General features: G+C 45.0%; 1 protein-coding gene across 1 annotated transcript in view; it reads right to left on the reverse strand.

Annotated features, from left to right (window-relative positions):
* The window catches only part of LOC129624506 (phospholipid-transporting ATPase IB), a 410,556-nt gene that overhangs the window by 196,041 nt on the left and 191,825 nt on the right, over nucleotides 1–22,690 (reverse strand). The window contains exons 26-27 of the mRNA XM_055542522.1: nucleotides 12,518–12,701; nucleotides 8,476–8,586 (exon numbers count right to left, since the gene is read on the reverse strand). Of these exons, the coding sequence (XP_055398497.1) occupies nucleotides 8,476–8,586; nucleotides 12,518–12,701 (295 nt within the window). The remainder of the gene's footprint in view (nucleotides 1–8,475; nucleotides 8,587–12,517; nucleotides 12,702–22,690) is intronic.

The raw sequence follows: 22,690 nt of genomic DNA on the forward strand, positions 1-22,690 counted from the left end.
TACAGAGATGAACAGGGACAGGTAGGAATCACAATGGATTTGTGCCAAGACATTATCTCAAAATTAACTGTAAAAATGAAAGGAAACCACTTTCACCACTACTATTCAACATAGTTTTGGAAGTTTTGGCCATAGCAATCAGAGCAGAAAAAGAAATAAAAGGAATCCAAATTGGAAAAGAAGAAGTAAAACTCTCACTGTTTACAGATGACACGATCCTCTATGTAGAAAACCCTAAAGACTCCACCAGAAAATTACTAGAGCTAATCAATGAATATAGTAAAGTTGCAGGATATAAAAATCAACACACAGAAATCCCTTGCATTCCTATACACTAATAATGAGAAAATAGAAAAAGAAATTAAGGAAACTATTTCATTCACCATTGCAACAAAAAGAATAAAATACTTAGGAATATATCTACCTAAAGAAACTAAAGACCTATATATAGAAAACTATAAAACAATGGTGAAATAAATCAAAGAGGACACTAATAGATGGAGAAATATACCATGTTCATGGGTTGGAAGAATCAATATAGTGAAAATGAGTATACTACCCAAAGCAATCTATCGATTCAATGCAATCCCTATCAATCTACCAATGGTATTTTTCACAGAGCTAGAACAAATAATTTCACAGTTTGTATGGAAATACAAAAAACCTCGTATAGCCAAGCAATCTTGAGATAGAAGAATGGAACTAGAGGAATCAACCTGCCTGACTTCAGGCTCTACTACAAAGCCACAGTCATCAAGACAGTGTGGTACTGGCACAAAGACAGAAATATAAATCAATGGAACAAAATAGAAAGCCCAGAGATAAACCCACACACCTATGGATACCTTATCTTTGACAAAAGAGGCAAGAATATACAATGGAGAAAAGACAATCTCTTTAACAAGTGGTGCTGGGGAAACTGGTCAACCACTTGTGAAAGAATGAAACTAGAACACTTTCTAACACCATACACAAAAATAAACTCAAAATGGATTAAAGATCTAAACATAAGACCAGAAATTATAAAACTCCTAGAGGAGAACATAGGCAAAACACTCTGCAACATACATCACAGCAGGATCCTCTATGACCACCTCCCAGAATATTGGAAATAGAAGCAAAAATAAACAAATGGGACCTAATTAAAATCAAAAGCTTCTGCACAACAAAAGAAACTACAAGCAAGGTGAAAGACAGCCTTCAGAATGGGAGAAAATAATAGCAAATGAAGCAACTGACAAAGGATTAATCTCAAAAATATACAAGCAACTCCTGCAGCTCAATTCCAGAAAAATAAATGACCCAATCAAAAAATGGGCCAAAGAACTAAATAGACATTTCTCCAAAGAAGACATACAGATGGCTAACAAACACATGAAAAGATGCTCAACATCACTCATCAGAGAAACGCAAATCAAAACCACAATGAGGTGCCATTTCACGCCAGTCAGAATGGCTGCGATCCAAAAGTCTACAAGCAATAAATGCTGGAGAGGGTGTGGAGAAAAGGGAACCCTCTTACACTGTTGGTGGGAATACAGACTAGTACAGCCACTATGGAGAACAGTGTGGAGATTCCTTAAAAAACTGGAAATAGAACTGCCTTATGATCCAGCAATCCCACTGCTGGGCATACATACTGAGGAAACCAGAATTGAAAGAGACACGTGTACCCAAATGTTCATCACAACACTGTTTATAATAGCCAGGACATGGAAGCAACCTAGATGTCCATCAGCAGATGAATGGATAAGAAAGCTGTGGTACGTATACACAATGAAGTATTACTCAGCCATTAAAAAGAATATATTTGAATCAGTTCTAATGAGGTGTATGAAACTGGAGCCTATTATACAGAGTGAAGTAAGCCAGAAAGAAAAACACCATACAGTATACTAACACATATATATGGAATTTAGAAAGATGGTAACGATAACCGTGTATGCGAGACAGCAAAAGAGACACTGATGTATAGAACAGTCTTTTGGACTCTGTGGGAGAGGGTGAGGGTGGGATGATTTGTGAGAATGGCACTGAAACATGTATAATATCATATATGAAACGAATTGCCAGTCCAGGTTCGATGCATGATACAGGATGCTCAGAGCTGGTGCACTGGGATGACCCAGAGGAATGGTACACCCATGGCAGATTCATGTTGATGTATGGCAAAACTGATACAATATTGTAAAGTAATTAGCCTCCAATTAAAATGAATAAATTTATATTTAAAAAAAATGAAAGGAAACCTGGTTTCAACAGTTTTAGGAAATCCAGTCTCTACTGGCAGAAGAAAGGAGAGGAGAAAATGCATTTCAGAAGAGAAAATCAAACAGAGGAAAATGGCAAGAAAAAACAGTAGATGAAAAACCTAACTGGTAAAGTCAACTTCCTGAGAGTGAAAAGTCTATTTGAGAGTTTCAGCTGAAATAGAAGTTAGTTTGAGTAGGAAAGTGTGTGTGCTCATGTGCTCAGTCATGTCCAATTCTTTGTGACCCCATGGACTCTACCTGCCAGACTTCTCTGTCCATGGCAAGAATACTGGAGTGGTTTGTCATTTCCTTCTCCAGGGGATCTTCCCAACCCAGGGATCGAAACCACGTCTCGTCTCCTGCATTGGCAGGTGGATTGTTTACTACTGAGTCACCTGGGAAGCCCGTAAAGTGTGTAAAGAATGCAATCAAAATTATACTTCACTCTCAAAAGACGAGATTAAACACACTGTAAAATGAATTAACTGTCTAATACTTGGAGGGGATATTTCTCCATGTGAAAATTCCACCAGGAAAGATTTAAGGTTAGACCAGAAAGGCATTTCCTAAAAGGCAAGACACACAGGACAAAGTGCAAACCTTCTCTTCTAAAAACAAAAACAAAACAAACAAAAAAGAAAACCAAAAAGCCTGACCGTTTCCTAGAGGCTGGCCTCTACTGAAACCCGTTCAGCTGAGTGTGTGTTTACTGGGTGCTGGTCACTCATTGTGCCTGGACGTCCCCACCGATCTGGTGGATAGAGAAGCACCCAGTACTGCCCTGTGTGGAGCTGTCTCTGGAAGCAGGAGGCCTTCGGGAAGGGAAGCGAGTTGGAACCTGTGAGCTTTAATGCAGACCAGACGTGATGAGCTGGACACTTTGCTGGGTTTGGGTGTTTTGTTTTGTTTTTTCTTTTTTGGCCCAAGTACCAGGTGGTGGGGAAATGTGGTCACCTGGAATAATGCATACCATAGAGCTCTCGAAGTCTTTTTTTGTTTTTGGACTTGCGCCTCTTTTTTTTTTTTTTTTTTTTTAAATTCCAGGGAGGCTTAAACATTTTATGGAGTTAGAGACTCAATTTTTATAACAGCCATGGCTGAATACTTTTTTCTTCCAGAACGCTGAATCTTTATAACGATCCTCTTAGGTAAAGCAGCTGCAAAAACATCATTAAAAAAGCATATATTGTCACCTGTAAAAAGCAGTAAGAGTCTATTTTTATAAAGTTCAAAGTGCTCGGGTATCTGGTGGGGGGATCCCTCCGGATTGCTAACACTCCTCTGGCTTGGTGACTGCTCCTCTCCCTTTCTCCTCCCCTCGCCTTCTGCTAACACACTCCCAGCTCTAAGGACCAGCAGCGACCAACTAGGCTTTGAGAGGCTGGCCCTGAGCCCACGTCTAACTAGTTCTGCAGCCACCTTCCCACTGAAACATAAAGTCCCAATTACCCTATTGTTTACTTGTATTATTTCTCTACAGAGCTGGAATAAACAGGGCATGGGGTGGGAACAGCAGGTGTGGGCTCCCCCTGGTACATGGGTCTAACCATCCCCTCCAGCCCCTCCTCATCCTTCAGGTGTTGACTTGTTTCATCCTAGAACCTGGAGGCTGCCACCCTTCCTGGATGTGAAGCACGCCTTCTGACAGATCTCATTGCAACTTCTTCCTGGAAGTTGTCTGAATGGTGGGTGCTCTTCTTTGTGTCCCCTCGCTTGACTCCAAGAGCCAGGGCTCTGTCTTGTTCATCTGGATCACGTGTGTGCATGCTAAGTCGATTCAGTCGTGTCCAACTCTTTGTGACCCTATGAACTGTAGACTGCCAGGCTCCTCTGTCCATGGGATTCTCCAGGCAAAAATACTGGAGTGGGTTGCCGTGCCCTCCTCCAGGGGATCTTCCCAACCCAGCGATCAAACCTATGTATCTTACATCTACTTGCGTTTGCAGGAGGGTTCTTTACCACAACCCCAAAATGCAATAGTTTAAATCTCTATTTCTCATTCGGTGATAATATTTCCAGACCACCAGGCTAATATGCATCCCATTTCCTGGCCTGTATCCCATACCAATTTAATGACCCCAAGAAAACATTAAAATTTCTTATATATGGTGCCAAAAATAAGTAGGCACTCACTCTACGTGGTATAAAAATTCCCATTTTTTTTCCACCTCAATATCTATGTGTCATGGTTATTCTCTGTATTAGGAACCACCAACTGTTCACCATCATGATGGCCAGGATTCATGCCCCAGGTTAAAACCACAGAAGTACGTTAAAGGTCTCTGCTTACCATCTGCCTGCCACATTGACAGACACATTTTCTGAAGCTGCTTTAACTGTGGAACATGCCTATTCCAGAATGAAAAACGAATCACAGCCTCCAAGAGCAACAAAGCTCCTATCTTATTTTTAGGCCCCTCCTCTGGCCACTCCGGTGGCCACCCATGCCCTCCTTGTTTCTGCTAATTCAAGGCACACTCCCCTCCAACTGGCTAATAGGGGTCCCACCTGCTTGGCCAGCTTGTGAAGCCACCCTTCTCCCAAGTCAGCCCCATGACAAGGTTTCTCCTTCTGAGAAGTATGGTCCCTCTGGTCACAGCCATTAAACTCAGCATCTGCTTAGTTTTAGTACAAAACTACGTGTAAGGTTTGTCTTTCAAGCCTTCAATAAGCTGATGTGCATTTTTTTGGTTTCCCCTCAATGTGACTAAAGCAGCCAAATGCTTGTGACATTCTTTAACATTTTAGCAAAAAATTGTGGCAAAATTCACATAAAGCTCACCGTCTTAACCATTTCCAAGTGTGTAGTTCAGTGACATTAGTATATACATTCACACATGTGTGCTCAGTCGTGCATGTCCAACTCTTTGCAACCCCATGGACTGTAGCCCTCCAGGCTCCTCTGTCCATGGGATTCTCCAGGCAAGAACACTGGAGTGGGTTGCCATTTCCTCCTCCAGGGGATCTTCCCAACCCAGGGATCAAACCCACGTCTCATCTCCTGCACTGGCAGGCAGGTTCTTTACCATCGTGCCACCATATACATTCACACTGCTTTATGGACAGTGGACCATTATCATCGTCCATCCACAGGACTCTCTGTAACATTTTTGTTTGTCATCATCTGTGAGAGGCAGACAGAAAACTGCCAGCTAGTTTCTAATGATAAAAACCCCATTTTAATTCATGGAACTGTACACCAAGAAATGGTATATCTTACGGTGTATTAATTATACTTTAAAACAGTGATGTCTGCCCATTCAAGCATCTCTAATGCAGGCAGGATGGGCTTTCTGAAACATACACCTGAGCAGTCCCACTGCCTGGCACAGAATTTGGAGCATGGGTGCTCCAAATTGTTGGCAACGAATGAGTGAATGAATTCAACAAGTCTCTTCAAACTTGTCAAGGGTTCCTGTGTCTAACACCTTTATTGGTAATTTAAGTCATGTAATGAACCTTCTCGGTAGCTTCCCTGGTGGCTCAGTGGTAAAGAATCCGCCTGCAATGCAGGAGACATGGGTTTGATCCTTGGGTTGGGAAGATCCCCTGGAGGAGGAAATGGCAACCCACTCCAATATTCTTGCGTGGAGAGTCCAATGGACAGAGGAGCCTGGAGGGTTACAGTCCATGGGGTCACAAAGAATGATTCTCCTACTAATGGCTAATATGTGTGTATACATGCATGATACCTTTGTACTGAGACCTTTTTTAGTTGGCAAATTATTTCAAGTTTGTATTTTTAAGTGACAGTTACATGTATCACAGGGCATCTGAGATGAGAACGTCCTGGCTATTGCAAAGAGTTTCTTCTTGAGTTACAACAAAACCATTTAAGAAAAACACACAATATATTTAATTTATTCTCCCATAAGTAATTAACTACAAGGTTACCTTTAGAACGCAAAACTTTTGATTGCAAATGAACAAATCAAATTATAACCATCTTTGATCTTTCAGCTCAAAATACACTAAAACAGCATGCACGTAGTACTTTCCTATGTTTGAATTATGCTTGAAGTGCACACATTGATGCCATGAGGGTTATGCAGCAATGGCAGACGCAGTCTGAGTCAGTGCTCTGTCTGGGCTCAGGAAGGATTTCGTTTCCTATTTTAAAATGAAGATCCCCCAGCCATACCAAGGAGAAAATTGGGCATAGAGTGGTGGAGACATTGTATTTTATATAGAATGTTTTAAAAGCCCGATTATGCAAGACTGTTTAACCCCTGCTGCTCAGCCACAATAGCCAATATTAATGTAAGGAACTTGCCTGGCACGTTCAGAGTTGAAAGTCTGCCAAACAGAATTTTTCAGACAGACTGAAATTGTACTCGTCTCAGAGTCAGCTCACTTGAAGCTTTTTTTTTTTTTTTTTAAAGGAAAAAGCCAAGATAGTAGGTGTCAATGACTAAGAAGGGCCCCCAAGGAAGCTCTGGAAAGCTCCAGGGTTGGGGCTTCATGGGGACGGTTCTGATAAGAAGTCTAGACTATCTGTAATGTGCTGATCATGAGGAAAACCAGATTATTGAGCAAGCTTCTGAAGCCAGCAGCTTCAAGAGATGAGCGTGCACATGAGACACAGTGACACGTGGGAACTTGCCGACACCAGGGCCTCAGTGCTCCTTGCCCCAGACCACAGCACCAATTATCTGTGACCCCGAGTGACACTCGGGAGTGACTCCTGTTACGGATACAGAAAAGGCTGTGGGGAGGGGCCTGGCAAACATCTTTAAGCACCGAAAGGGAACTGTAAGAATGCGGACAGAAAGAAGACAGAAACCACAGCATCTATGATGGGTAACATCTGAAAGCTCTTACTCAGAGAGGGCGGAGTTGAACACGGCAGCACCAGATGAGCAGACGAGGCAAGTGGGCTGCCCTTTGTGGGAGTAAGAAAAACATCCCTTCTTCTAGGTTTTCCTATGTTTCAGCCTCTTTGGCCGGGCAGCCTTGTGCAGCGAACAACCTGTGCAACTTGGGGAAATTACTTGGTAGGAGTTTGGCTACAGAAAGTGAAAATGAAGTCCCTCAGTTGTGTCCGACTCTTAGTGACCCCATGGACTGCAGCCTACCAGGCTCCTCCATCCATGGGATTTTCCAGGCGAGAGTACTGGAGTGGGTTGCCATTGCCTTCTCCAAACTGGCTACAGAGGGAGGGATGCAAACTTCTAGGTGTGAGCTGACTCTTCAACAGGAAGGAGTAGATGATTTGGTCAAGAAACGGTTAATCGCAGTTCCACTAGCAAACCCCGTGTCCCATGATCTGAGCTGAGCCTTTTCAGGGACCGTATCAGAAACAGTGGATCTATGCCTCGGTTATTATTTCTGCCAAGAGTGGAGAAACCAGACACAAAATAACCAGCACCACACACAATGACCACTGCTTCCCTATTTCCCCAGAGTGACTGCCTGTTGCCTCTTTCCTAAACACGTCTGAAAATCTCTTAGTCGTGACGGCCACACCTTTACAGTAGAGCTGCTCCAAAGGCGGAGGAACAAGGTGGCTGGTGCTCCCATCGGAGCAGAACTTGAAGTGTCTTTTCCACTCATCCCTGGGCCAGCACCTCCGCCCCGCTGGTTCCTCCAACCAGCATGTGTATTTCACTTACAACCGAAGCCGCATCTTGAAAAACACGCTGGCGACTCAATGCGTTCATTGAGACATTTTTAATTATGTTCCTGGCTTCCTCCCCACTCAATCCCACATCCTCCCGGCTAAAGCGGCAGCATCCACATGTCCCAGAAGCAAGAACCAAAAGCTCAGGAAGCCTGCAGAGCCCGTGAGACATCCAGCAAGAAACCCTTCCATTCAGTGAAGAAAAACCAGACTGGGTTGCCTAGGAACGTCTCAGCAGCCACCAAGCCATGTGCCAACGTCTGCTGCCAGGCTCCGGCCACTGGGGGGGGGGTGGGGGAGGGTGTGAGTGACAGCAGGAGGGACATGCAGAGGAGAGGGCCTTGCCCTGTCCCTCTGTCCATCAGGGAGAGAGAGAAGGGCATGTGCTGTGGAGAAGGCAGCCGTGGACGTCTGACTTTTGGTCCAGCAAAACTAGATCTGGAAGGTGTCCCCAGCTTCAAAGAGGCTGAGTGGATGTCGCAGGTCTCCACACGTCAGGGGAGCATCTTTTAAGTTTTCCATGAACAAAACCCTTCCTTGAAGTCACCTAATGTCCCTCTGATAAGGACCCTCCTCCTGAAGGAAGGGGCCAGCCCTGCTCACCTCAATGATGTAGAGCACCACGTTCTTGTAGAAACAGTACAAGATGCACTTGGTCACCCGGTTGTAGCTCCAGGCGCCGTGAACCAGCAGGAGCTTCTCCAAGTAGGAAAACTGAAAAAGGAAAGAAAGAGGGTCTGGAATGTCCTATGGAGGAGAAGATGGGCAAGGGAGTAGAGGAACCCAGATTCTGCTGGTGTCCAAGAACACCACTCGCTTTAGAGGCAGAGCTTTTGGGCCAGGTGAGAAGGACTAAGATCTCCTCTTTAAGCTACAGAGTTATGATTTTCCCCAGTTACACAGCTAGACTTCAAATTGCTGTCTTGTGAAATTCTATTTACCCTAATGCTTTTAGGATATTAATTATTAAAAGGAGGTGACCAACCAGAATTGGAAGAAAAGAGCAGTGCAATCAGATGCTTCTATTCAATCACCAATTTTGTAACAACAACAGGAGCAAGGGACAGGGACCGTCATGTACCTGTATCCTTTTAAGAAGAGGGATACGCATATAGACACTACCTATTCCTATTTTCACTGTCAGCCTGCAGGTGAAAGACAATGACACTCCACACACAGAGAGACACAGGCTCTGCCCTCCACTTCTAGACCCATCTCCTTCCCCTTTTTCTGGCCTCCAACAAGTAAGAGCCCCTCGTGCTGAAATGTGATGTATTCATCCGTCCAAATAAAACATCAACACGCAGCTGACACCAAGTTGAGAGTGATGTAATGGCTTAGCTCTCGCAGTCTGAAATACTCAACAATATTCCAATAAAATACTCAAATCCTCCTCAGGGCAGGGGGTCTTTGGACACCATTCCAATCCTATCTCCTCAGCCTCCCCTTAGCCTCTGGGTCCTATTTCACAAAAGCCTCCAAAAGTGTGAACAAGGAGCCGGAGGGAGGGAGATGGGCTTTTTTGGGGGTCGTAGTCTAGGCGTGTTCTGGCGGTATGCATTGTTAGGGGTGATCCTGCTTCACTTCACGGTTCCTATGTATTCAGTTAGCCTCTCCTGGCACTGAGTCCTCCTTGGTTGCCTTGAACTAAAACCTTATCTCCTGTTCTGAGTTGCAGGGCAGCCCACAAACTCAAATCTGTCACTCTCCCACGAGAGAGGACCATGCACAGATACTAGGAGTTCTGCCATCGTCAACTTCCTATTAACTTTAAGTTACTTTTGAAATTACATTTAACCATCTACAGAAAAGAAAGACTGGCCAAAGATATAGTACTTTTTAAACACTTTTTTGAGAGGAGGCCACATAATAGCTGGTGTTAATACTACGGACAGGAGCTCAAGCCAAGTGAACCACATCTGGGGGAGTTTCTGCAGATGGCTTGTCTACATGTGGCTCCAAAAGCTGAATGAGACTCTGGAGTAGCGGGAGTGGGTACACGTGGAGAAATAAAGCTTCCCATACAGGGTCATCAAGTATTCCAAGGGGAATGGCTAAACAAATAAAGAGGAAGCTTGTATTTGACCCGGACCCCCTGGCGTTCAACCTTCCATGAGTACAGAGAACATCTGTTGGAACCATCCAGAAGGCCCTGGCTTAGTGCTACAGTGATTTCTTTTCAGAAAACAAAACAAAACAAAAATCCTAAATCAAAATGCTGTTTTCATGAGGTTGCTCAAAAAACATTAAGGAGGCAGGGGGCAGAAATGACTCTCTCCAAGGAGAACAGGCAGCAGAGGGCTGGAGACACAACAAGACACCGGCTGGCCCCGTGCAGTGAGGCCCCGACGGGCTGGCCGGCAGCCTGGGGCTACCCCGTGGACACAGCACAGGCCATCTGGGGAGAAACAGAACCAGGGCTTTGCCGACTCCATCATTTTCCCGAGGACAAGTCTTTGAGCTGACAAGTCTTTGAGCTAACCTTTTTTTCCTTCTGGATATAACTTTCCAGGGCACGTTCTCAAGAATCCAATCAAAGGGATTGGATTCTTTGATTCCAATCGTGCTCATCCACACACGTGCTCATCCACATTAAAATAAACAGATCAAGTGCTAAGGCATGAACTTTGACCAAAGACGTTTATCACTTTATTAACTTCAACCAAAGGAACTCAGTCAGTTGTGGCATGTCCTACCTAGTAATTATGGCAGAGGAAACATCCTGGTGAGGAGGCTATGAGGTAAGCAGAATGCAGACCCGAAATAATGGGATCTCTGTCTATACCTGAACAGGATGGTGGATGGGGGGACATGCAGGGATGCTTGTTGGCTAGAGACCCCTGGTGTTCCTCCATGTTCAGTCTTTGGGGCTGTCCATCAGCTCCTCCAGCACAGGTGATGTAGGCTGGATGGACAAGAAAAGCCCCAAACAGAATCACAAAGCCCTGCTCTCCTCTGCATCTGCCCTTTCATTTTGATTTGCTTGTCATTTTGATTTGCCTTTAATTTGAAGAGACCAACTGCTCCAGATCCCACATCCTATTAGTCCAGTTTCAATAAAGCAGGTCATGGAATCTCCCTTCCCTTGACATTTGCAAGAAAAAGATGGACAAATATTTGCCTGGAGCTCCTAGGAAACCTCTGAAGACCCCTGCCAGCCATATGATGCTATAACTCAAGTATTTAATAATGCTGGGGTGCATAACATCTCCAGGTGCTGACAGCCTGCAGGAAGCGCGAGTCCCACAGGCCTTGGGGCAGTCGACTCGGGAAAGGAACCAGGCAGGTGCGCGGGGCTAGTTCCCCAAGGTCATGTGCAGGTCCACTGTTCTCTGACCCTGGGGGCTGGGACCCGAGGTAGGTCACTGCTTGTAAAGGAAGCCCAGTTTTCCCACCTATAAAGTCGGAATTCCTCCTCCTACCTATGTGAGTCACCATCTTGAGGATTCATTTGAAATTGACAAAAGGAACAAGGTTGATTTCGTGCACTTTTTGGACTTATAAGGATCCTGCTGTTCTCTGTGTTTGCAAAACCACTAGCTGGCGGGTGGGGGGGGTGGTGGGGATTTGAGATGGCATCTAAGCAGAACACCCGCTCCGGGAAGTGGGGCCTTGAAAATGCAGAAGGCTAGTCTGCATCCCTGGGCTTGCAACAAGTTCTTCCACACTTAACATGCAGCCCCAGATTTCAGCATCAAGGAGGAAAAGGCCATGATTACTCGTGCTCATGTGATAAGGTTAATGCATTCTCCCAAAGACTGAACACAGAGGAACACGAGGGGACTCGAGCCAACAAGCAGGCATTTAATCCCAGCACACTGTGATTGGAGACGGGAGGAAACGGTCTGTGTTCTCTGAGACACCTAGATTTCCCGGATGGTCAGGCAGCAAAAATGGTCTGGATGCAAATCCCAGGGGGGCAGGAGCTTGGCCATTTCCCTTCACTTTGGGGCTGTCACTGAGAACTGGACATTCTGTTCGGTCTCCGACTGCTAGGACAGGAGCTACTAAGTATGTCAGGAGCCTCTGCTGAATCGAACTGCCAAAAGCTTTGTTCTGCTGACCACGGCGGGGGGGTGGGGGGAACTGCTGCCCAAGCCTGGGGTTCACGCTCCTGACAGTTCACCTGACAGCAGTGGCCTGTGCCCCCCATGGCACAGCCAAGAGGGCAGTGTCTGTCAATCACTGATTCCCCCGACCTTACGTGCCATGTGAGAGAGAGGGTTACAGCATCTTCTGGAAGAGGGGAGATGCCAGGAGGGGGATACAGAGAACAGGTACTACAAGCACAGCTATCCTTGGGCACAGAGGATGCTGGAAGAGAACACGCAGCAGTTGCAGGGTTTAGGGGAAGAGATTATTATCATAAAATCAGAGATCCACCTGTTGGAAATGACCTCTCACCTGGATGACAGAAAGCCTGGCCCTTCCCACAGCCGAAAAAGAAACCCAAACCACAGGACAGGGCCTCGTAACTATACAAGATGAAGCCAAGAGAGAAACCCAGCTACACCGGTGGGTTCTCCTCCACGCCACCTCCAAAGGGGCAGCTGAAGGATTGGACTGAAGGTCAAGCACCAGCTGGCCTTCATGCCCAGCGGACTCTATCAACTACATGTGATGGCTGGTCGACCACGCGGCTCACCTGAGCAATGGCGTAATCCGAGTTGTTGGTGGCCTGCATGCCCTCGTTCCCACTGATGCCTACACCCACGTGGGCCGTCTGGATCATGCCCACATCGTTGGCACCATCCCCGATGGCCAGGGTGATGGCTTTCACCCGCTTCTTCACCACATCCACTATCTCCGACTTCTGCAGAGGAGACACCCTGGAGGAGGAGAGAGATGAGTTAGGACTCTACAGGTCCTTCCAGAGGAAACAGCTGTAATCTACATTTCGCTGCATTAAAAGGGCAGTTACTGGATAATTTCCAAATCCAATACAGACGGTTTTAGGCTCATGTGCAAAGAAGCTTTCAGAAAACAGTAGCTTGCGGCTTTCAAGTATGTGCCAGCTTCACAAATGAAATACACAACTCAAGCTAACTCAAAACACAGCCCCTCAGTAATCACACTGCCGGGCGGGAGCCGTATGTGCAAACTCCTCTGGGGCATGCCTGCCCTCCCGGATGATAAAGGCAGCCTAGATGCTCACAGAGGTCTTGGGATAGGTCTTCCCAATAAATCAGAAAACTAGCACAGATTCGTTTTGCTTTGCCGTCCATCATATGTAACAGGGCGGGCAAGGGAATTTTCTACAAAACCTGCTTTCAGAAAAGGGAATGAAAAATTGGCAGGGCTTGAGAAGTGCAGAAAAGAGGACTAGTGTGAGAGGAAAGAAGAAAGAGGTCTCCATCTCCACCCTGGAGATGGAGGCAGCGTTTGAAGGGCAGCCAAGGCAGAAGGGCTGAAGACGGGCAATCCCAGGACAGAAGGTCCACTGACACTGAACTTGTAGAAGCCCAGCCCCAAAGGAGATGGTGTGCAACTGGTACCTGAGAGGGGCTATTTCCACGGAGAGTCAAAGACAGTGGGCTCTTTTCCATAGCCCACCTGGGGGAAAGAGCAGTATAAATCTATGGGGTCCAAAACACAGCACCATCAGTTATGATGAAGTGTTTGTTCAGAGTATAAAACCAGATAATAAAGCATGGTGGCTCAGATGGTAAAAAATCTGCCTGGAATGCAGGAGACCCGAGTTTGATCCCTGGGTTGGGAAGATCCCCTGGAGAAGGGAATGGCTACCCACTCCAGTATTCTTTCCTAAAGAATTCCATGGACAGAGGAGCCTGGTGGGCTACAGTTCGTGAGGTTGCAAAGAGTGGACACAACTGAGCGACTAACACTTTCACTTTTACTTTTCAAAATGACTAGTATATGGCGCGTGTGTGCTAAGTTGTTCCAGTCATGCTTGACTCTGTATTGCACACTTGAAACTAACACAACATTGTAAATTACACTCCAGTATAAAATAAAAGTTTAAAAAATTTCAAAACCACATCTGATTGGTAATATAAAAGGGGAGGTTTTCTACAAAATGCCGAAGGACTGAAGTTACTATTCCTCCTCTGACCTCATAAAAGAGCAGGAAGGATGAGACCACAGAGGGGCCACCAGCACTTGAAGTGCTAGTCCCTAAACTGCATTTACTTCTATGAACCCTAATTAATATATACTCAGTGTGACTGAGCACATCCTTTCTGCGGGGTGTGTTTGTTTGTCTCTTTCACCTTTCCTTACTCATCCTGCCTGGCCCTCACCCCAGCCTCACTGCTAATCCAACGATTCATGCAGTGGACTTTCAATCCATGGGGACTAACCACCATAATCACGGCTCTAAGATTAGTTACATCTCTAACCATACTATGAATAACAGGGGAAAAAATACTCTTCGACCTACACAAAAATACGTTAACTTCTGTATAAGTAACAGACCTAGAAACATGGTGAATGAAAGCATTCAAAAAATGACCAGATGCCTCTTTAAGATCTAAACTTGACACCCTCAGAAGTAGATAAAAAGCACCCCTCCCCCACCGCCTGTGATCCAGGAATGGACGCTGTTTACAAGCTTCCTGACTAAACAGGCCAAGGGTCTTGATTCTGTTTCCTACCAACATTCCTGGAAACATTATAGACTTACTACAGGCTTTTTGGGACAGCTCTTAGTGACGTATAGCTGCCACCGCTCTTAGGCCTCTCGTAGGGCTCTCCTGGGGCTAGCACGTAAGCCTGGCCTCTTCCCACTCCCCCGCCCCCCCTCCACCCCGGGCCTCTCTCCATCACTGTGCTTTGACTATGATAAGCCGACCGTGAGGCCCTGAGTATCATCTTAAACAAGCACTTAGAGGGTGGAGCAGACACTGGCTCACCAAGTCTCTACAAACAGTCTCGGGATGTGGGGTGATGCAAGTCCTCCAAACAAGGTCTGTTTAAGCACTTACCGGGTATTTGCTCTCTGCACAAGGATTTCAGTCTGAAATCACACTCTATTGAAACCTCCAACTCTTCAGTGCCTTTGCACTAGGAACGATCAACGCAGAGGCTAGTAGAATAAGCACTAAACTTGCTGACTGAATAAAACGCGGAATCTCATTACTGGTGACAAACAACCGCGTGAATTAACGATGAACCCTGATGCGTCCAGCCGACGCTATGACGCACAGGCCAACATGCCACTGGATTTGCTAAGAAATGAAGCCAAGAACCCAGGTGTGCCAGCACCGTTACTTATTTTGGTATGGTTGAAATGCACACGTTTTGATAACATTTCCTGTATTTTGCCAGTTTCAGCCATAAGGCGGTCTCCCTCTGCCGACAGCGGAGGTTGCGTGTGTGCTTTGGGCACAATATGACAAATCTGGCTCTGCGGGGATTGGGGGGAAAGCAGGCAGGAGCCCTGTCATTGTGCTTTATATCCTGCTGGGACAATTCTACAGTCACTTTAGGAACTTAATACATATATGTGGGCAGATATTAAATTCAAACTGCAGAAAGTGTAACATTTCTGCAGCATTCTACAGGTACAAAGATGATTTTCAACATGGTCTAAGTATTCATTTTCCATAAATAGTAAGTAAAAATGATTCCACACTCCAGAAAAGACACTTCAGGTAGAACTCAACTTTCAAAAGCTGAACTTGAGCTCATCTTCAAACTCTACCAAAAAGGAGGAAAAGAGGGAGGAAGGGGACGGAGGGGGCAAAAGTGGGAAGGGAGGAGGACAGAAGCAAAAAAAGAACTTGAGAGGCTTTTAAAAAATACTATGTATATAAACTGACTGCTATAACAATACATCAACCTTTTCTACTGATAATATCCTTGTTTAAAAGGTTCATTTACCTCATTTTATATTTAATATTTAATAATCATATAAAATCTGGAGGGGTCCCTGGCTATCTTAGAGCTGTACACACACACACACACACACACACACACACAAACACACAGCACAAAATACAGTCCTGATTCTCCTACACTTAGTGTTGGACCTTGAAAACCAAACTCGCCCAGGGAACTTTCACTGGGATGCATTACCCAAGGTTTAAGGATGAAAAATTTCAAGACCAGATTTTCTGGTCCTCTGAGGTCAGCTTTATATGACCTCTACATCTTGATTACAAACACTGAAAGTTTCCTCAATAAACAGGAATTTTAAAAGGAAGGATGCTATCACGTAATGTGGAGATGAGGCCATCTATTAATATTTATCACTGACCTCAGTGACTATCTGCCCGCTAACGGCCCATCTTGCTCCCCAGCCTCTGGGGGGAAAGACCAGGCATCCCACAGCGCGAGTCAGAGGGAACCTGATCTTCTTTATTAAGAGAACAAAACCTTTATAACCTGATCCTCCACCAGGGCTGTAAATGCTGCCTGGCAACTCAGGCTTTCAGAAGTGCTCTTGGTAAAGGGAGGACACCCTGGCTAAAGATCAGCTTACTCTGCAACTGAGAAAGGGCTCCCTTTGAAATCAGGATACCCAGCTTGTGGGTTCAGGATTTATCATCTGCACTTGTGTCCATGACAATTTTATCACAGAGCAACTCAAGAGGGGCTCAGACAGGAGGCTGGCTTCTGAAAACCCAACATGGACAACAAATGGTGTCAAATCGATTAAGATCTGGGCAACCGCATTTTATAAAAACTTTACTAGGTTGTATGTTGTGAATGACACTGAGTTTCATATTCACTGAAGTTGACTGGTTAGCGTCTGTTTCTTCCTATACTAGGCGCAGTCGAGGAAGGCTGGGATTTAAATAAAAGATATAGGATCCTCCTGTTCCCAGGCTGCAAGAGGGATTAGAATAACACATTTAAATACCTTAATGTTTTTAGCACAAAAAGCATAAATTCGATACTCTGCTTCCTTGAAATGCTTTATTAAGGCCCCCAAGACCCTCTCAGGAGTGTCTGCTTCCTTGAAGCTAACATACATTAACTACTCCCCACTGTAAATTTCACTACTATTTCAAAACAGCATGCCTGGCCTCAGCTCCAGGGCAGGTGGGTATAGGAAATACAGTCGGGAGGAAAGCTGAGAAGGGCTTGAGTTTTGATGTCTCAGAGCAAGCTGACGGCTCCATCAGGACCAGGCATCATGAGACGCTGCAGGCTGAAAATGAATGACGACCGAGGTGCTTAAGAGAATGACCTTAATCACACCTGCCCATCACCTGTGCCTGGAACAAAGGCCCCCACCTGGTTAATGATCAACAAGCAGGTCAAGCTGTAACTGCTCATATTCTGCGAAAAGAAGGCAGCCATTTCACCACTGACCTTCACCCCAGTCCTAATCCAAACAGCCAAGAGTGCTGAGAGGCCCAGGGATGGTGGTAGCCAGGCCAGATTCCCATGCCTAGGGGGTTAGTGCACAAGTCAATGCCTTTCTCTCCTGTCCTTTTTTTAAAAATTTGAGAGTGGGATTTTTTGGGTGGGAATAGAAGTGAACTAAACAAAGGTCTTTCTTTTAAATAACACAGACCCTTCTCAAAGCTAAAGTTTATATTTAATAAACTGGAGAAGGAAATGGCAACCCACTCCAGTCTTCTTGCCTGGAAAATCCCATGGACAGAGGAGCCTAGTGGGTTACAGTCCATGGGGTTGCAAAGTGTCAGACATGACTGAGCATGCATTCAATGCAATGCATATTTAATAAAAACCACTAATTCTTGGTCTCAATAACAGGAAATAATATGCTTCCCTTTTCATGACCATACAAGTAAGCGTGTGTAAAGCAGGAGGTACATTAATCCAAACCCATAGGATGTACAACACTAAGAGAGAATCCTACTATCAGCTATGGCTGCTGGGCAATAGATGTTGATAGTGGGGGAAGCCATGCATGTGTGGGGCAGGGGGACAGGGGGATATCCGGACCTTTCCTTCATTTCCTGTGAGCCTAAAACTTCTAAAAAAAAGGCTACTGGAAAAAAAAATAGCATTCTACCACTCCCCAAACAGAGCACAAAAATGATTCTTGATGGCTCTGGACACCTGCTAAAGTCCTGGACAGAGGACTTTATGGCCTGCCATCAAGAGAGATATGGCCAGCCATCAAGCACATGGGGCAGGAGGTCCTGGCTGGTGGGCACACCTGGTATAGTGAACACCCATGGGGGTTTGTGTAAAGAGAGGACGTGGACCTCCAGAGGAAATGAACTATGACCGCAGTCAGCCAAGTCTACTGCAAAGCTGTGTCTGTAACTCGTTCTTCGAGCTGATCGAGGCTATCATCATAGTGCTTCTTCAGATAAAGCCTCATCTGAAATACAGTCAGCTATGCACTTCTGTCTCCACAACCGGGCTCTGAGCTATCCAGTGATTGGGACCTGCTTTACAGCACCAAACACAACAGGTAATAAATGAACATTTGCTGAATCACCCATTTTTTAAATGATTCTTTGGGACTTCAAACACAGTTCCCCATTTCCTCCTTCTTAATTATAATGAACAGTTTTCATTTCATGTTCAAGGACACACTTAGCATGCTAAGTGAATAATGTTCATCTTGCAGTTTGATTAAAGAAAGTGCAAGATTAAGAGGATTCGTTTGCCTGTGCAGAGAAGCCCACATCACAACTTTTGATTCCACCTGGTACTTTCAGAGGAAATGAATTCACCAACAACCACATGTATCGGGTTACCACCTTTTGCAACCTCTTGTGCCACTGCCAAAGAATCAAGCCTGCCGTTTACAGGCTGGTAGTGGGTCGGTGCCGCCAGCACCTGCCAGGCCCACCTTGTCTGGCAGGACCACACTGCCTCAGGGCAGAGCACCTTGATGCTGAGCTTGTAACGAGGACCAAGAGAGAACTCACCAGACACCTGACTGCAGGGCCAGGGCTGGTACCAGACTGGGGTCAGGGAGAGAGAGAACGAAGTTCCAGCTGAGACTCTTGAGATGTGTGTGGCGGGGAGCTGCTCCCCTAGAGGGGCTCCCAGTTCTCGGCCCACAAGAGCCTTGATGCAACCTTATGATTCCACCCACCTCGGAGCCAAACACGGGACCAAAGTGGGCCCCAACCGAGAGGATGTGTCGGGGGCACGAGACTAGATCAGTGTCACAGCGAACACCCAAACTCTTCAGTTCATTTACACATACACACACATCCCCAGAGTGTCGAATTAAACTGAATAGGTACTTACATCCCTTACATACAAATGAGTTCTATTCCAAGAGCGTATTTGTTCAGTCCAATTTGTTCTAAGTTCAGCAGATAGCCTAGGTACCCAAGTGACACAATTGGCTATATAGTACTGTACTGTAATAGGTTTATAATACTTTTCACACAAACATTGCATGAAAAACAAAGAAAACAGTGGGGGGGAGCCAAGATGGCGGAGGAGTAGGACGGGGAGAACACTTTCTCCCCCACAAAGTCATCAAAAGAACATTTAAACGCCGAGTAAATTCCACAAAACAACTTCTGAAGGCCGGCAGAGGACATCAGGCACTCAGAAAAGCAACCCAAGTCTTCGAAAGGAGGTAGGAAAAAATATAAAAGACAAAAAAAGAGACAAAAGAGGGAGGGACGGAGTTCCGTCTGGGGAAGGGAGTCCCGTCCCGGGAAAGGAGTCTTAAAAAGAGAGAAGTTTCCAAACACCAGGAAACCTTCTCACTGCCGAATCTGTGCCGAGCTTTGGAAGCACAGAGGGCAACATAACAGGGAGGAAAAATAAACAATTAAAACCCGCAGATTGCGAGCCCTACCGTAACTCCCCACAGCGGAAAGGCAGCGCAGACGCCTGCATCCGCCATTAGCAAGCGGGGGCTGGGCAGGGAGGCGTGGCGCGGGCTGCATCATAAGGGGGTAAGGACCTGGCCTGAATACCCTGAACACTATCTGAGTGAAATAATTTGGGCTAGTAAACCAGGCTGTGGGATATCTACCACGCAAAAAGCCAGCCCTAACCTAAGACACCGCCAGGCCCGCGCATGGAACAAAGGACTTAACAGAGATAGCCGGCTGCAGACCTTCCCCCTCCGGTGACAGGCAGCCAGAGCCGGAAGGGGGCAATCGCAGCCCCAGAGAGACATTATCTATAAAACTGTAAGCAGGCTTCTTTGCTAACTAAAACTTCTTGGGGGTCTGGACGGTCAACATCTGCCTGAGAAGGTGCGCCGGTTTTACACCCAGATAACCGAGTGGCGGGGAGGCGATAAGTCACAGCATTGGCGCTCGCCAAACACCTCATCACCTGAGCTGCTCGGACCTGGGAAGGGCACAAAACGCAGGCCCAACCGAGTCTGCACCTCTGAGGACTACCCAAGTGCCTGAACCTGAGCGGCTTGGACCTGGGAGGTACAGGCAGCCCAGGGCCGGCCACGGATAGTTCCCGGCGGAGCAACCTAGAGCCTGAGAAGTGTGGGCAGGGAGGCTACACGCGCTGTGAGCGGGGGCAGACCCAGTGTGGCTGAGGCACTGCGAGCACACGCCAGTGTTATTTGCAGCATCCCTCCCTCCCTCCCAACAGCGCTACTGAACAAGTGAGCCTAAACAACAAAAAAAAAGTATCCTCCACCATCCCCTTTGTGTCAGGGCGGAAACCAGACACTGAAGAGACCAGCAAAGAGAAGAAGCTATAACAGAGGGAACCACCTTGGAAGCTACAGGCAATAGATTAAAACCCTGTGCTTACTACCGACTACATAGGAAGGGGCCTATAGATCTTGAGAAATATAAGTCGGACCAAGGAACTAGCCAAAAATGAACTGAACCCACAATACTCACAACAAAACCAGAGAAAGTCCTGGATATATTTTTACTATTTTTACGATCATTCTTTCTTTCTTTCTTTTTTTATAATTAAAAAAAAAATTAAGTCCTCTATTATTCCTTTAATTTTCACTTTTACAACCTATTACTTTGCAAAAAAAAAAAGAAAAAAGGCCCTATTTTTTTTTACAGCAAACTTCATATATATATATTTTTTATAACTTTTTGATCTTGTTTTTTTTTTCTTCTTCCTCTCTTTAACATTGTATTTTTGAAATTCCAAACTCTACTCTAGATTTTTAATTTTAGCTTTTTTATATTTGTTATCAATTTTGTACCTATAGTTTTTTTTTATAATTTCTGTGACTTTTTTTTTTCTGTTTCTCTTCTTCTTTTATATAACATTGTATATCTGAAATTCCAAACTCTACTCTAGAATTTTAACTTTTGCTTTTTGGTATTAGTCATCAATTTTGTACCTATATTCTCTTTATAATTTTCGCGACCTTGTTTGTTTTTGTTTGTTCGTTTTTTCTCTCTTTCTTTTCCTTCTTCTTTTTTTTAACATCGTATTTTTGAAATTCCAAAATCTACTCTAGATTTTTAATTTTTGCTTTTATGTATTTGTTACCAATTTTGTACCTTTAAGAACCCAATCTTCAGGACCCATTTTTCACTAGGGAGCGAGATTACTGGCTTGACTGCTCTCTCTCCCTTTGGACTCTCCTTTTTCTCCACCAGGTCACCGGTGTCTCCTCCCTAACCCCTCTCTACTCTACCCAACTCTGTGAATTTCTGTGTGTTCCAGACGGGGAGAACACTTAGGGAACTGATTACTGGCTGGATCTGTCTCCCTCCTTTTCATTCCCCCCTTTTATCCTCCTGGCCACCTCTGTCTCCTTCCTCCTCCTTCTCTCCTCTGTATAACTCCGTGAACACTTCATTGCACTCCAGAGAGAAGAAATCAAGCTCCACCCACCAGAACACCAACACAAGCTTCCCTAACCAGGAAACCTTGACAAACCACCTGTACAAACCCACACACAGCAAGGAAACGCCACAATAAAGAGAACTCCACAAACTGCCAGAATACAGATAGGACACCCGAAAATCAGCAATTTAAACAAGATGAAGAGACAGAGGAATACCCAGCAGATAAAGGAACAGGATATATGCCCACCAAACCAAACAAAAGAGGAAGAGATAGGGAATCTACCTGATAAAGAATTCCAAATAATGATAGTAAATTGATCCAAAATCTTGAAATCAAAATGGAATCACAGATAAATAGCCTGGAGACAAGGACTGAGAAGATGCAAGAAAGGTTTAACAAGGACCTAGAAGAAATAAAAAAGAGTCAAAATATAATGAATAATGCAATAAATGAAATTAAAAACACTCTGGAGGAAACAAATAGTAGAATAACAGAGGCAGAAGATAGGATTAGTGAATTAGAAGATAGAATGGTAGAAATTAATGAATCAGAGAGGATAAAAGAAAAACGAATTAAAAGAAATGAGGACAATCTCAGAGACCTCCAGGACAATATTAAACGCTACAACATTCGAATCATAGGGGTCCCAGAAGAAGAAGACAAAAAGAAAGACCATGAGAAAATACTTGAGGAGATAATAGTTGAAAACTTCCCTAAAATGGGGAAGGAAATAATCACCCAAGTCCAAGAAACCCAGAGAGTCCCAAACAGGATAAACCCAAGGCGAAACACCCCAAGACACATATTAATCAAATTAACAAAGATCAAACACAAAGAACAAATATTAAAAGCAGCAAGGGAAAAACAACAAATAACACACAAGGAAATTCCCATAAGGATAACAGTTGATCTTTCAATAGAAACTCTTCAAGCCAGGAGGGAATGGCAAGACATACTTAAAATGATGAAAGAAAATAACCTACAGCCCAGATTATTGTACCCAGCAAGGATCTCATTTCATTTAAGTATGAAGGAGAAATCAAAAGCTTTTCAGACAAGCAAAAGCTGAGAGAATTCTGCACCACCAAACCAGCTCTCCAACAAATACTAAAGGATATTCTCTAGACAGGAAACACAAAAACGGTGTATAAATTCGAACCCAAAA

This window comes from Bubalus kerabau, chromosome 12 (genome assembly GCF_029407905.1).
Source record: "Bubalus kerabau isolate K-KA32 ecotype Philippines breed swamp buffalo chromosome 12, PCC_UOA_SB_1v2, whole genome shotgun sequence".
NCBI lineage: Eukaryota > Metazoa > Chordata > Mammalia > Artiodactyla > Bovidae > Bubalus > Bubalus kerabau.